Below are 16,215 nucleotides of genomic sequence, written 5' to 3'. Positions count from 1 at the left end.
GGGGGCTGCGGTGTCACCAGGGAAAGAGGGAGTGCTGGACTATTCACGGGTGATGTTGATTTCTATGCCTTTGTGGGTGTGGCAGGGTGGGGCTCCAAGGCAGGGCTGTGGAGGCTAGGGTTGACTCTTGATCATGAATGGGAATCCTGCCCGGGGCTGGATCCCCTTCCAGAATGCCACATTTTACCTTCTAAGCCTTTGGGGCCTCCCTTTAGCTGAGGGAGGAGATCTTTCTCCTTGAGGACAGATGGTGCCCCAACAAGTGAAGATCTGGTTTCTACAAGCCGCTGAGAGATGGACAGTGGTGCAGGCCCAACAGAGACAAAAAACCTGTTCTTGAAGGATGTGGGTAGCACCTCCATGTAGAATCTTGGGTAAAAATTAATTTTTCTTTTCATTCTGTAATTAAGTTGCTCAATTGTTTTTCAAACCTTCCCTGACAGGATTTTTTGTTGTTTTCCCACATTATGTTTAATTACTGTTTTGTTCATAATAGTGGTACCAAATTAAATGAAAATTATACATAATCCACTCTTTTTATTACATAAGATAATATAAAACACAGCTCTTTGTTTACAAATGAAAGTTCTGAAGCTTCAGAAAGCATAACTGGTGAGATGTGAGAGTATTTCAACAATTGATTAAAACAGTGTAACATCAAATTGTAGGAAATAGACTAAACATTTTTGGAAAAATTAGCAAAATACAAACAAGCTACTTTTAAAAGGCATTATTATGAAACATCCTTGAACAGTTTCAAACTCTATTCTGCAATCCAAAGAGTAGGCATATTATATATTACATGATCTACAACACATAAAATTGTATGTATACAAGAACTTCACAGGAGTGCTAATGAGGAAAAATTATAATTGAAGAGAAAATCCTGAATTCAGAAAAATTATCCTATGAATGCTAGCTTAATTTATAGCAAAACAGTAATTTTGAACTTGTGTATAGGTACTGTTCTTGGAATATAAGTAATATTTCATAAGTTTGTGGAAACATGAAATGAGGTTTAAAATGTTAAAATTAGCATATTCCACAAATTGTCATTACCCCATAGCACATTAGGAGAGGAGTGTGTTCCAAATCAAAAGATAAAGGTATTTCTCATGAAATATGGTTGTCTACTACAGAACATCTATACGAAATATTATTTTGTAAACTGTTGGTAATTGTGCTTTTGGAGAAAAGTGTAACATAGTCTAACAACTTATAATGCAGAAAGTTAAAATCCTCTAATGCTATTAGCTTTATTAAAATACCTAACAAGGAAAATTTTAGGACTCCAAAACTACAAAATTAAACCAAGAAAATTGTCTGGGGAAAAAACAAAACTAAGAAGCAAGTTCTACATTCATAGTAGATTTATCACAAAAATGACAAATCTATTTGGGTTGTTCATATTAGAGGGGACAAAAGAAATTAAAACTAACCAACTGCAAACATTCCAACATTTTGTCTCACACATATGAGAGTCAATCTTTATATTATTTTTCACATAAAAAATAAATTCCACATCACATAAGTTTCAGACAATTGGATTGCATTTTTAAACTATAAGTCTATATAATGGAGATGGAGGAATCACTAAAAATGGAAATAGCAAGAAACCATAGGCATAACAGGCATATTTGGAAACATTAATTAGCTAATATAAAATATAGGGTATCTGCTTATTACAAAACATGGTAAACAATAGACTGAGTGGAAGAAAGAGCTACTGAACTGTCATACTGAGCACAGTTAGTGCAGTCAACTCCAATAAAAAGAGGAAATCGATAGAAATTAGAATATAAATATACAGATACAAAGGTTAGAATGAGAAGGAATTAAATAATCTAGTTGTTTCTCTGAACTGTACAAAAGAAAAAAAGATAATATTCTAATTATTTTGATCACATCAGTTTACAAAATTTATCACAAGACACAAATCCATGAACTCAGAAGTTTATTGTGTCAAAAGCAAAGTTTAATAAAAATATTTAAACTATTTATACTTTGTAACATCAAAGAGGAAGAAAAGACTTACATAAGTGAGCAAAGAAGGATAATAATCTACAAAGACAAGAGCAAAATGCCCACAGTTTATCTAGTGTCAAACAGAAACAAATATTAACAGATCATAGAGAAACTGTCAGTTAGAATTGGATATGCAGTTAATATGCTTTCAATAAACAAAGGTAAATTTAGATTCCTTTCTGCAACAAGAATAACATTTGTTGAATTCCTAAAATAATAGAAGATTCAAGATTAGGTACTAAAAGGAGCTTCATAAGGTTCACACTCCAAAAAAATAAGTTGTCCTATATTAAGTTAGGAAAGTATGAGAGAAAGAAACTTCAATACATGAAGACCACTGAACCAAGAGAGGCATATTATCTTCGGCTGTGTCAAAGTAAAGAAAATATTCAGATAAAAGTTGAAAATATAAGTAAAATTTAAATTAGATTTTAAAATCTTGGATTTTTAAAATATTTAACAGATGTTAGAATTTATGTTTTCAGATTTATTTCATCGACTTGTTAAAATTGATGCCATATCAAGCATGCTTTGCAGAATACCAACGATTCTTTTATCAGAACTAATAAGCACCAAAGGACTGACAGTGGCATAGACATTTCCCACAAGTCTCTGGACATCAAGGACAACTGGATCATATTTCCCCAATATGGTTGAGACAGATGACATTATGATGTCCAAACAGTACACGATCACAAAGAAACTCACCAGCAACAGGACAGTCTGGGTGGCCCTTTTTGCTGGGGAGGTTCTTGGGAACACCCTCCTGCTGTGAAGGTAATCAGACCTCCTCTGATGGCTAGATAAGAAAATCACCATGTAGGCACTGGAGAGCAGCATGAGTCCTACAAAGAAGACGTTCTGGGACAATGAAAATGTGAAAAACAGTTCCATGATGATGGGGTTCATTGAGGAAAATGAGCAGAACTTAATGATATTTGGTGGATTGGTCATGTTGGAATAAGCTACAGTGTAGATGATGATGTTGCTACAGGAACACAAGTTGAGAGACCAAAAACAAAAGAAAGCATGGCTAATATACCTTGGAAGTTTCTGTTTAAATCTTGATATGCAGAAGGTGCTGGGGCTGATGGTGATGGCCTGGATGATGCTCAGGAGGCAGGTGGTACAGATGGAGAGACCCCTCATCACCCTGCTCAAATAGAAGGAAGACTTACATTTTAAGTCATTGGGAAAATTCAGTGACTTGAACATGTTCATAGATAAAATGTCCAGTGCAGTCAGTAGCATCACTATGTGGACAAAAGCCAAGTGGCAAGTGGTCACATCGGTGGGCTTGGGCCTATGATCCTGGTGGATGGTGAAGATGTGGAAGAGAAAGAGGAAGGCATTGGCTGAGATTCCCATGCCAGCTTGCAAAAAATACACATGTTTTAATGATAGCATAAGTGGAAATTATGTTCATCTTAAGAGCAAACAAGAAATATTTTAGAAGCCTGAAAAACAAAAAGCAGACCTCCTGTCACCAGTGCTCTTCCTGTAATGAATGTCATCACAAATCATCATTTTTATTTTACCCACTTATTTTTAACAAGCTCAGAATATTATAAAGAAATTCCTGGTAGTAAAGCTCCTTCAGTACTCTCAACAACAAATGAATTTTTTTTCATTATATCCATTTTCTGAACCCTTCGAAGATTCCTCTATTCGCAGTTTTCAAAAACTTTTGCAGCACATAAAATTATTATTTTATGTTATTTGCATTTTATTTTTTAAAGCTTTTACTTAATGAATTCAAATTTCACAGGTACAACTTTAGGAATATAGTGGTTTTTCCCCCCATACCCACCCTCTCACCCCCACTCCCATCCCATCTCCAACTCCCTCCCATTCCCTTCATCATTAAGATTACTTTTTAATTAACTTTATATACAGAAGACCAACTCTATACTAAGTAAAGATTTCAACAGTTTGTATACACACACACACATACAACATATAAATTACTGCTTGAGAACAAGTTTTGCAGTTAATTCTCATAGTACAACTCATTGACAGAGGTTGGTCCTATATGGGGAGTAAGTGCACAGTGACTTCTGTTGTTAATTTAAGAATTAACACTCTTATTTATGATGTCAGTGATCACCCGAGGCTTTTGCCATGAGCTACCAAGGCTGTGGAAGTCTTTTGTGACCACAAACTGTCAGTATTTAGAAAAGACCATAAGCAAAGTAGAAGTTTTCTCCTCCCTTCAGAGAAAAGTACATCTTTCTTTGATTAGCCCTTCTTTATACTCACAGAGATGTTTCATGTAGAATTATTTTTAATTTCATTTTCTGTAAAGTTTTTGAAGCACTCCTTTTAAAATAATCTCTCTGTCTTTCTCTCTCTCTCTCTCTCCCTCTCTCTCTCTCTCTGTCTCTGTCTCTCTCTCTCTCTCTCTCTCACACACACACACACAGACACACATATATGCACACACACACACGGTGCAAACAAAACTCATACTGAGAAATGAATGGCTAAGTAGAAAATTCCTCTACAACTACATGGCATGCATGAATTAAAGGACATATTCCATAGTAGATTAAATGGTTGTTGAAACATTTCTGTATCAGAAATGGCTAACTGATTGTTCCATTATCACGTATCTATACCCTCAGCACAATTTGGAACCAAAAAAAGCACCAAGATCATGTTTACTAAAGGATTAATTATCTCCACATTTGAAGGATTGTAATTAATTCAATTTCAAGAATATATTTGGCCAGCACCGCGGCTCAATAGGCTAATCCTCCGCCTGCGGCGCCAGCACACGGAGTTCTAGTCCCGGTTGGGGCACCAGATTCTGTCCCGGTTGCCCCTCTTCCAGGCCAGCTCTCTGCTGTGGCCCAGGAGTGCAGTGGAGGATGGCCCAAGTCCTTGGGCCCTGCACCCGCATGGGAGACCAGGAGGAAACACCTGGCTCCTGGCTTCGGATCAGCGTGATATGCCGGCTGCAGCGGCCATTGGAGGCTGAACCAACGGCAAAAGGAAGACCTTTCTCTCTGTCTCTCTCTCTCTCTCTCACTGTCCACTCTGCCTGTCAAAAAAAATATATATATATATATATTTAAGCATAGAATAAAATCTATGCAATTATTTTAGCTATATAATATGTTGTTCTACTCCATACATTATAAACCATTCAGTAAAAGAGATTAAATGATACATGGAAGAAAGTAGATAAAAATTCAGTATTTTCTTCTCCCACCACATTGATATTTGGCTGATTCTCTCCAACTCATATCCCTCATTCCGTAAATGCCCCCATATACTGAAACAGACTTAACACTATTGTTCTGTTTCTAATGAGGCTCTTGGTAACATGAAAACTGAGGAAAAAATGTGGTTATTTTGAGTGATCATTAATAGATGATGTATAATCATTTACATAATTTCATTGGAAAACTTTTCTAAATTCCCCAAATTACGTGGTCTACATCTATATAAGAACCTAGAATATCATTGATCATTTATTTGACATTTAAAGTTAATTTTGTATCATATTTTTATGTGAGTAATCTGGCAGTCCAATCATGGAAAGATCACTGAATTTGAAATAATGTGTACTGACCTGTGAGAACTGGAATAGAGGGGAACTTGAGCATGGTCACCTATAACTTGGTCAGAATGAAAAAGATGCAACTGGAAGCCATTATACTTAGTGAAATAAACCTGTACCAAAAAGAAAACACCATGTTGACTCTGATCTTTGACAACTAATAGAGTACCTAAAAGGTAATCTAGGAGTGAAATTAACCCCTTAAGATTGAATAATTGTTTATAGTCCATGTCTTGACTGTTGAGGAACAATTTTTTTCCTTCATACTATTTATTGAACTCTTTACTTTGTGTAGGATTAGTCTTATGAATTTAAAGCTAACTGAAAATAGCTTATTTTTTATTCTGTTAATCAGCAGTGTTATTTACATCATAAGTTCTACAATATTTACTGAGTAGCATTTTAAGACATTTGACATCATTGATAACATTAAAATGATGATGAGACTTTCAGATGAACAGATGTGGGGGATTAGATGAATAGTGTTCATTGATGGAAATGAGTCAGCTCACAGATTCAACTATCTCTCCCACCATGATTAGCTCCAAAAAAAGGACTTTTTTATAAAAGAACAAATTCCAAAAGAATAAATAGGGCAAACATCCAATAGCATTGATTGACTGCAATGTGTCAATTGCTCCTTGGAAACTGAAATTAATGTAGATGTAGCTAAAAGCACAGAGTTAATGATGAGGATATTAATAATCTCACACATTGAATTTTCAGTTCCCTGAGAAAAAGCATAGGTAACATAAGTGTCACTGCAGATTTAGGAGACAAAAGCTGTAGCAGGACAAGCAATAATAAAACATATGCTGCGGCAGGTGCTGTGGTGAAGCATGCAAAGCCACTGCCTGAGGCATCAGCATCCAATGGGAGTGCCAGTAGTGTTCTGGCAGCCCCAATTCTGATCTCCCTATTAATGTACTTGGGAAATGAGCAGAAAATGGCCCAAATGCTTGGGCCCCTGCTACCTAGGTGGGAGACCAAGAATAAGCTTCTGGTATGAGTTGGGCTTTGGATTGGCCCAACTCCAGCCACTGCAGCCATTTGCAAGTGAACCACTGGATGGAAGCTCGCTCGCTCTCTCTCTCTCTCTCTCTCTGTCTCTCTCCCCACTTCCCCTCTCCCTCTCTCCCTCTTTCTTTCTGTGACTCTGTCTTACAAATTAATTAATTAATTAATTAAATGAATCATATGCTGTGGTTTGGGGGACATGCAAAAGTCCTCCATGAGATTGCATTTTTTTAAAAAAACAACCAGAATCAAGTACAAACCAGGAAGGGAAAAAACTGTGTATTTAAAAGCTAATAACTTGCCTCCCTGTGCATCACTCTGATAGCCATAGCAACTCTGTCAAATGCCTAATTTAGAAAGCAATGAAAAATGTGTCCTGTGCACCAAGTTCTCTGATCAGGCCCATGTGGACACAGGGTACCTGAATATCATGCTCCCTAATGCAAAGTTTTAAAATGAAGACTTTAAGACCTAGCATTCTATAATATTTCAACATATCAATAGAAGTTTCCTGTTGATCAGATTTCTTAAATGGTTAATGTCTGTGTGGCCACAAATGGACAACCCTTGTCATTTTTTTTCACTTCATTCACAACAGTGTCACATTTGCACCCTCACTTTCCTGCATTTTAAGTACTCAATAGTACTAGAGAGTAGTATTCTTATTCAAGTTAGATAATTTTAATGGGAAAGTTGTGATGATTCAGCAACTAAATTAAAACTGAAGAAGTACTTTTTATACATAAAAATTTAAAAACAAATGCAGATTGAAACTTTTGAAAAAATCAGAAATAGTGACAGTGGTGATTAATTTTCTAACATTTACAATATTCCATTTATGTATTATAAAATGTTTTTCTCTAATTTCTGTAAAAGTTTCAATTTTCTTATCAATGTTAAAGTTTTCACTTTATTTTAAATACCTAAATGCTAAAACCAAAATTATTTTTAAGAAAGACTTTGAAATTATGCTGCTTATTTTATGTACTATTCATCTAAATTAATAACTTTTAAAAATATTTCATACAGAATGTAACGTATTTCTAAATAAATTTCTGATAAGCAGAATAGTATGTTATCAGCAATCACTGCAATGAGAAAACATTTTCATGGCCACCTGCTAAACTCATTATTGTTTAATATTAAAAATACTGCATGGCTTTTGGAGCCATGAGGTGAAACAGTCCTAAAATTTTCTGAAATAGCTTAAAATATTTCCAAACTTGAGAGAACAAAACAAATACCACTAAGGCATACTGAATTAGTTCAGATTTGGTGTGTCTTGTGACAACAAATTTACTTGGAAAAAATATATTAAATGAGAAATAAACTAGAAAGAGGGAAACAATACAATTTCAATACAGGTCCATCAAAAACCACAAGTATACTTTTGCAAACCTATTCATCTAAGGTCTCCATAACTCATGCAGTTCATCATTTCATGTCAGGAACACCCATTTTGTTAATGATGGATTAATATTGAAGACTGATGCCATGAGCAGAAAATTCCCCTAACAGTTCACTGAAAACAACCTGCTCTACCCCAGGATCCACAAGCTCTTGGAGCTCACTCTGTGCATGAAACAGAAAGACACTCACCCAGCCAGGCCTCTGATGTGAATCCATTATGGGATGAATACTCGAGATGTGGTTATAGGGAAGGGATGGCATCAGCTCATCTCCCTGCAGGCCCATAACTGTCATTTCCACTTTAGAAGTAGGACATCCTGGTCTTGGCATCACTGGAAATAGGAGCCACCTCAGGGAACAGTGAACTTTCCTGGTTTCTGGAAGACAGCAGAGCAGAGCAGCTGAGCCCCTCTCTTCTCAACTGTGGGCTCATTTCTCCAAGGCAGGCATGACTGGGCAGGTTGCCTGCTCTCAGTCCTTGTCAACAGAGGCAAGAAAAATAGAGACTTCTGATTCAGAACAAGCACAAGTACATCTAATTTTTCAAGCTAACCCCAGCCCTCCAAGAGACTCCCCGTGGCAACCCTGGTTTTTCCCCTGTGGTGTCAGTGTCAGTGAAACAATTCAGAATCTGCAAATCAGGAAATTGCCCCTTCTGGAAATCCATGTGCCAGGGCTTCTGCACTGATAGCAGAATGCAGGCTGCATTTCCTCTACTTCCCTCTGCTCCAGAGAAAGTGTGTTTCAGCAGCACAGAGGCTCATCGTCTGCATTGTCCTTCTCAAAACAAATTTAGAAGCAGACCCAAAGTCTCTTGTGTTGGTGTGTTCTGCCACCTGTCCCTTAGTTTCCTCTACCAACTTCACTCACAGGGCTTTTTATTTCACCCGCATAGAAGTAGAGGTGTGGGTCTTTTTGAATGAAGAGATGGGCATGGGAGCTTCCATCAGAAGAGCGTGCCACTGGATAGCTCTCAGCCAGCAATTTTTATTAGAGGATACAAGCAATTCTACGAGCTAACAAGCACGTAGGCACAGCAATACATTAACAAAAGCTCACCATATGAACAGGAAAGACCAAAACCTATGTTCCAGGAAGAGAAACAGCAAGCTGATCCCTATCAGGCAGCATGAAAATTCAGAATCTTATTTACAATCTTGAGCTTGCAAAACCAGTATTCACCATTAGTTACAGATTACCCACCCTGCTGTCTTTTGCCACTGCATTCCACTGGATGTGTATGCCCTCACGCACCTGCATAGGCAGAGACAGAATTGCAGCTATGTCCTATTCCAGAGGAACCTGCTGCCATCAGGACATTTAGGCAGTATCCTCTACGTCCTCTTTTTCTTTGTTTTAATCAAAGATCATAGGTTTCAGGATACTAGTGTAAGAGACACAAGAAATAATGCAGATTCCAAAAAGACATAGGAGTAATATCAACAGCAATGGTACTGCAAAAGGAGGCAATAGCCACTTTAACCAGGATCCAAATTGCCACCCTTCAGGTTGAGCATGTAAATGAGACCTCTCTTTAATTTTGCTGATTTCTTTTTCTATAAGCTTAGAATCATCTGAAATATTGAAACAACATTGTCCAGGAAATTATTTACATCCAATATGATGCTTAAGTAACAAATAATCAATAGCACCATGATTTTGTAAACATCTTCATGAATTTGACTTAAATCTGAATTAGTATAAAATAAGGCAGGAGTGGTGGCATTGGCAGTTTTTTCTAAAACATAGGCAAGCTCCCCAGGATGATGGGTGAGAACAATTCCAAAATCAGAAGAGCAACACAGGGTTTCCTATTGGTATCTTGACCTCAAGAGTAAGTCATTAAACAATAAGAGCCAACAGTGAGGGGAAAACATAACATAATGACTAATAAGATCAAAGTAGAATTGTACATAAGTTGAGCAAAAATAGCAGTAAGTAAAATCTCAGGAGTCTCTGTGATGAGTTCTGGAGCCAGGAAAAGCAGGAATTGGATCCTGTATTGTATGTACTGTGTTAACTCATGCTGTTGTGCAGGTCAGAGAGCTGGAATCCATATACGACATGTAGAAGCAAACCCTCTGATGAGTTGTTGGGGTCCTTCCAGTTAGGACTGGGGGATTCCTTGTAATAAAGCAACGCCCATGGTTCTTCACAAGCTGGATGGAAATGCTTTTGTGCTGGGGTTTCACAATCTATAAAGGTAGAATTAAATTTTGAAAAATAAGTTAAATGATTAAAAGAATGGCCATTGTCTGATTAATCTCCCCAGGCATATTTCCCCCTTTTTATTTGTTTTTGAAGAAGGGTTTCTAGTGTATGATGGGCCTATTAAACAATGGCTTCACCTGTAGGATTATAGGGAATGCCATGAGTAAGTTTAATATCCCCTAATCAACAAAAATGATTGAAAGCAGAAAAGGTATAAGCAAACCCATTACCAGTCTTTAGTTAAATAGGTTTGCCCATCATAGCCATAGTCATTAATGGATGTTTAATGATATAGCGAATGGATTCTCCTTTAATTGGTGTTGCCCTAATGTAACCTGAGTGGATATCAATAACAACATGTAAATAAGAGAAGAGTTTTAATAAAGGACAGTGAGTTATATCCATTTGCCAAAGCTGGTTGGCATGATGGCCTAGAGGGTTGACAGCAGCAAAAGGAAAATAATGAGGGGTTTGAGCACTTTGGAAAGAACTAGAGATAATGACATGAGCATCAGAAAGAGGAATTTTAAACTGTTTATGGAGAGATTTAGCTGAGTGATGAAAAGATTCTTGACTCTGAAGAGAATTGGTAAACAGGGAACCAACATGCATGTAAAGCTTCATCACATGTCTCTCTCTCTCTCTCTCTCTCTCTCTTTTTTTTTTTTTTTTTTTTGGACAGAGTTAGAAAGTGAGAGAGAGAAACAGAGAGGTCTTCTTCCTCCCATTGGTTCACCTCCCAAATGGCCGCTGTTCCAATCCAAAACCAGGAGCCAGGTGCTTCCTCCTGGTCTTCCATGTGGGGGCAGGGCCCAAGCACTTGGGCCATCCTCCACCACACTCCCGGGCCACAGCAGAGAGCTTGACTGGAAGAGGAGCAACCGGGACAGAATCCGGTGCTCCAACCAGGACAGAATTCGGCGCTCCAACTGGGACTAGAACCTGGGGTGCTGGCAACGTAGACGGAGGATTAGCCAAGCAAGTCACGGCACTGGCCATCACATGTCTCTTCCCTTCTGAAAGAAAACCAGGTAAACAGGAGTGACTGCAAATATGAACAACATATAAAGAAAGGTGGCACTGGCATAGCAGAGTCTGTAAGGTTAAAAAAAAAGGTTAAGTAAATAAGTAAATTAAGATCAATGGCAGGACTAACTTGAGCATGTTGTAAATGAAACAATAAATTAGCAACATTGAGAATCAGCAACATGATTAAAAGGTTGATCTTTTTTTTTTTCTTTTTTTGACAGCAGAGTGGACAGTGAGAGAGAAAGAGAGAAAGGTCCTCCTTTTGCCGTTGGTTCACCCTCCAATGGCCGCCACAGCTGGCACGCTGCGGCCAGCGCACCACACTGATCCGAAGGCAGGAGCCAGGTGCTTCTCCTGGTCTCCCATGTGGGTGCAGGGCCCAAGCACTTGGGCCATCCTCCACTGCACTCCCTGGCCACAGCAGAGAGCTGGCCTGGAAGAGGGGCAACCGGGACAGAATCCAGCGCCCTGACCGGGACTAGAACCCAGTGTCCCGGCGCCACAAGGTGGAGGATTAGCCTAGTGAGCCACGGCGCCGGCCTGAAGGGTTGATCTTTAAACAATTGTAAGACCAAAATAACTGGTGCCAGCCCACTGTGTTGAACTGTTTTTTTGTGGCCAGGTGCGCTTTTTTATTTAATCAGAATTTTGTTGATAAGTAATCACTCCTCTTGTAGAAGATCCATCTGAAAAAATAGTAAGAGCTTGTACTATGGATACTTTAGTAATCATGCAACAAAGGAAGATGTCAACACCGTAAAAAGTTAATTGAGGATCCCTAGGAAGATTATAAGAAAGATATCTTACATAATCAATGCATTCAACTTGATAAATAAGTTGAAATTGTTGTAACAGATTTTCATGTTCCTGTTTAGAAAAAGGCAGGTAAACAGTAACCAAATCAAGCCCAATCAAGGTAAGAGATTGGTGACATCCTTTGGCAATTAAATCTGCAACAGCCTGTGGGTAAGTATAGAAGTCACAGGAAGGGGTGGGAAGTAAATAAAGCCCTTCAACAATGTAAATATTTTCAGAAAACTTTGCAAGCAATACTTGAGTAGGGTTAATAGGAGTGGGAAAAACAGCTAGTTGTAAAGGGGCATTATGAGGAATGTGATTAACAAAATTCTGCCACAAGGTCTGATTAATATGTACTAGAGGTTGTTGAATTTTAGGAGAAATCTTAGTGGTATCTGCTGAATGTGTTTTTCCCTTCAAGGTTACAAAAAGTGGTTATAAATGTTGGATAGTTAACCTAAATAAGGATGAGCCCAAGTAAGGTGACCTAATACTGTTGTAATTGTACCAAGGTTAAAGGCTGAGGCAAAAGCAATTGGGCAAGTGTAGGGCAAGATTTGGTAGTAAGTAACATATGACCTATTTGCACTTGTTCTTGAACTAGGGTCTCCACCTCCAGTAACCTTTCTTTAGGAAGGGGCCATTGTTTAACCCCTATTGGCTCCCCAGGCAACCAGGTTAAAGGCAGCTGTGTGCAGGCATGGGTTGATTTGGTGTAGGAACCTATTATATGAATAGTAGCTTGAATTTGTTGTAGTAAATCTTGACCCCAAATAGGAATGGGAATAAGAAGACTATAATGGCAAATGTGAGCAATGAGGCATTGGCCTCGAGGATCATAACAACAAAAACATTTTTAACAGGACCTTTAAGAGCCACAGCCAGCAGATTGGTTTTATAAGTTTCAGGTTTATTACCAACAGCCTTTAACACATCCTTACAATCCTGATTAGCATTTTCAAAAGCCAATTGTCGGCCGGCACCGCAGCTCACTAGGCTAATCCTCCACCTAACGGCGCCGGCACACCAGGTTCTAGTCCCAGTCAGGGCGCCGGATTCTGTCCCGGTTGCCCCTCTTCCAGGCCAGCTCTCTGCTGTGGCCAGGGAGTGCAGTGGAGGATGGCCCAGGTGCTTGGGCCCTGCACCCCATGGGAGACCAGGAAAAGCACCTGGCTCCTGGCTCCTGCTATCGGATCAGCGCGGTGCGCCAGCCGCAGCGCGCTGGCCACGGCGGCCATTGGAGGGTGAACCAATGGCAAAGGAAGACCTTTCTCTCTGTCTCTCTCTCTCACTGTCCACTCTGCCTGTCAAAAAAAAATTTTTTAAATAATAAAAATAAAAAAATAAAAAATACATAAAAATAAAAAAAAGCCAATTGTCGCAACAATACCTGAGCAGCTTCTTGATGCTCTACTTGTTACCCAATAGCTTTTTGTAATTTATCAATAAAGGAAATATTTTCCAGTAGGCCCTTGTTTTATTGCAGAGAAAGAGGTGGGTGGATCACAGGCATCAGGTATCTTTTTCTAGGCTTTTAGAACCATATAAGAAATTTGTGTGCTTCCCTTGGGGGTAATTAACTTGTTAATTTGGATCAGCGAAAGCTCCTTCTCCTAATAGTTGATTAGCTCTATTGAGTATATTTTGAGTCAAATTTCCCATGGCTTGGGCATGAGCAAGATCTCAGTACTCTTCTGTCCACACTGTATACGGTGTTGGAGTTACAAGCACCTTTATTAAAGTTTGCCATTCCCAGGACATCATCTGAAGACTTCCTCCAATAGTCTCCAACAATCCTACAGTATAAGAACTTTGCATGCCATACTCATTAAGGCTCTTTTTTTAAATTCTTTAAACGTATTATATGGCAGATTCATGATGAGGGGCCTCATTATTTTGGGGGCAATGGAGAGGAAAGGCTGCCAACAGCAAGTCTCCTTGCTCTTTTAACATGCCCAGAAGGGTAGATCAGGCAAGGGGCTCTTCCATGGAAAGGATCAGTTTTTTAGTTAGATTAGTTCCAAGGATTTAGTTTTTTCTTCACCAGCAACCATTGGAGCTGATGGACAAGTCTTGTGAAACCTGAGCCTGGATCAAGGTGCAACTATTTTAGGCTTCCATCTTGTAACTTGGGCCTGACCAGGCCCTGAACCCTGAGCCAGAAGCTCCTAAAAGTAAATAAATAAACTCCCCTTGTGATAAACTCTCCTAGCAACAGCCGATTAACAGATAACAGAGAAATACCTAGAGTTACTGGTGTCTTCCCAGGGCAGATAAGGTGATTGATAGCTACCTGAGACTCTGCAGTTCAGCACGTACACCCCAGCAGCTCGGACCCTATGCTTCGGCCAATCAATTCAAAAGGCATCAACCCCAAAGCCATCCAACCACCTTTAGTAGGTCCATTCCCGCCAGTGGATGCACTAATCAATTCTAGGAGATGTCCTTTGAATTTCCCACGGGATGAGATAATTTGCTAAATGGTACCATGATGTATAAAATATCTCTGAAAACCCTATAAAAACCCTGTTAACTGAAGGGTCGGGGCTCTCAATTCAGACCCGCTGTGTTGGTGTTGATTGAGAGACCAGGCCCGGACCTGCAATAAAGCTCTCATATGCTTTACAGCGGTATCGGCTCCTTGGTGGTCTTTGGGGATGACTGAACCGGGCATAACAGTCTCCCGGCCAGGAAGAGGTATCACTGGGCTTAAAATATGACTGATATCATCACTACAACAAAACCATCCATGAAACACAGGAATGGGAGCCTGTGGCTCCTGATGAAATTTTTTTGGACTATTTTCTCCCAATCTGTCACTTTCAAGTTACCTACATCAAGATATGCAGGGCAACATCTATCTATTTCCTGAAGTAATTTCCTAATGATCTTTTTGAGGGTGGAGTATCCCTCCTGTTTTAACAAATAATACAATTCTGCTCTATGCTTTTGTTGCTCCTGGAATAGGCAATTCCCCCATCCCAGTGACTCACCGGGATCTTGAAGAGATGAATGACATGTCTGTAACCTTTGCTGGGTGTGGTGAGCCATCCCTTGCTCACTGTGCCAAGGGTCCTTGTTCAGGTGCCACTGTTACCAGAGAATGGCAGGGTTCTTGTCTTCGCGCAAGAAAGAATTCAGGTGTGAGACAGAGTAGTGGAAAGTAAAATAGCAAGGTTTATTAGGGCAAGAACGGATGGGCTCCTCTCCAGACAGAGCCCAGTCGTTCAGACTGGGAGAGAGCGGGGTTACATGGTTGAGTAGAGAGATTACACCTGGGCAGGCCAGGTGGGCAGCTCAGCAGAGCAGAGGGCTGAGCGCACAGTCCGGTTGGGGGGGGGGGGCGGGGAGGGGGTTTAAGGAGATGGGTCTTTGTCTTCACACATCTCCTGAAACAAAGGATTTTATGGATGTAATATTAAGAAGTTCCTATCTGAGTTTTCCCCTGAAGGTTTCAGACAGGAGGAAGTCTAGCTGCTGCTGTCCTAACCCAGGATCGAGAGCAGGGTATTTGAAATGAAAATACTGGGCTGCATCTGGGAGACTGTGGAAGATTGTCAGGCAGAAGGGGAGGGACCCCCACCTGGCAGGTTATCAGGTAGAAGGGGGCAGGGCAGGATGCAAATACTGGGCTGCCCTTGAAACGTTATCAGGATGACTTTGAGATGCAGATGCAGATGCTGGACATAGATGTCTTTAGGCCTTTGTCACACACACACATAAGCTCATATCTGACTTCCTACCTAACACCACTTTATTTTTCAAATGAAGAGACAAAACATGGGGCCTCCATCAGAAAAGCATACCACTCTCAGCCAGAACTTTTTATTAGAGGGTACAATTCTACAAGCTGGCAAGCACGAAGGCACAGCAATACATTAACCAAAGCCCACCAATGAACAGGAAAGACCAAACCCTGTTCCAGGACTAGGAATAGCAAGCTGATCCCTATCATGCAATACAAGGATCCAGAATCTTATTTACAATCTTGAGTTCCTGAAACCAATACTCACCATTAGTTACAGATTACCCACCCTGCTGCCTTCTGCCACTGCATTCTGTTGGGAGGCTGTGCCCTTACCCAGCCTGCATAGGCAGAGACAGAACTGCAGTAATGCTCTAACTAGGGGACTGTGGTCCCTCTGAGAACACTTAGGCAG

The 16,215-nt window shown here is 39.7% G+C and overlaps 1 protein-coding gene across 6 annotated transcripts in view; it reads right to left on the bottom strand.

Annotated features, from left to right (window-relative positions):
* Positions 1-15,382, bottom strand: part of ORYCUNV1R1606 (vomeronasal 1 receptor oryCunV1R1606) — a 41,279-nt gene extending 25,897 nt beyond the window's left edge. The window contains exons 1-5 of one of the 6 annotated variants that reach the window (XM_089306806.1): positions 15,049-15,382; positions 8,207-8,394; positions 5,603-5,703; positions 3,068-3,178; positions 2,775-2,886 (exon numbers count right to left, since the gene is read on the bottom strand). In XM_089306806.1, coding sequence (XP_089162932.1) covers positions 2,871-2,886; positions 3,068-3,178; positions 5,603-5,703; positions 8,207-8,394; positions 15,049-15,106 — 474 coding nt within the window. In that variant the 5' untranslated portion in view covers positions 15,107-15,382 and the 3' untranslated portion in view covers positions 2,775-2,870. Of the gene's footprint in view, positions 1-532; positions 3,483-5,602; positions 5,704-8,206; positions 8,395-15,048 lie in introns of those variants that run through there. The other 5 variants (XM_089306805.1, XM_089306804.1, XM_089306802.1 and 2 more) reach the window with 5 other exon arrangements.
* Between the last annotated feature and the right edge of the window lie 833 nt (positions 15,383-16,215).

Source organism: Oryctolagus cuniculus, chromosome 11 (assembly GCF_051225735.1).
Source record: "Oryctolagus cuniculus isolate XC-2025 breed Fujian yellow rabbit chromosome 11, ASM5122573v1, whole genome shotgun sequence".
Taxonomy (NCBI): Eukaryota; Metazoa; Chordata; class Mammalia; order Lagomorpha; family Leporidae; genus Oryctolagus; species Oryctolagus cuniculus.
This window is presented reverse-complemented; position numbering and strand designations above follow the sequence as displayed.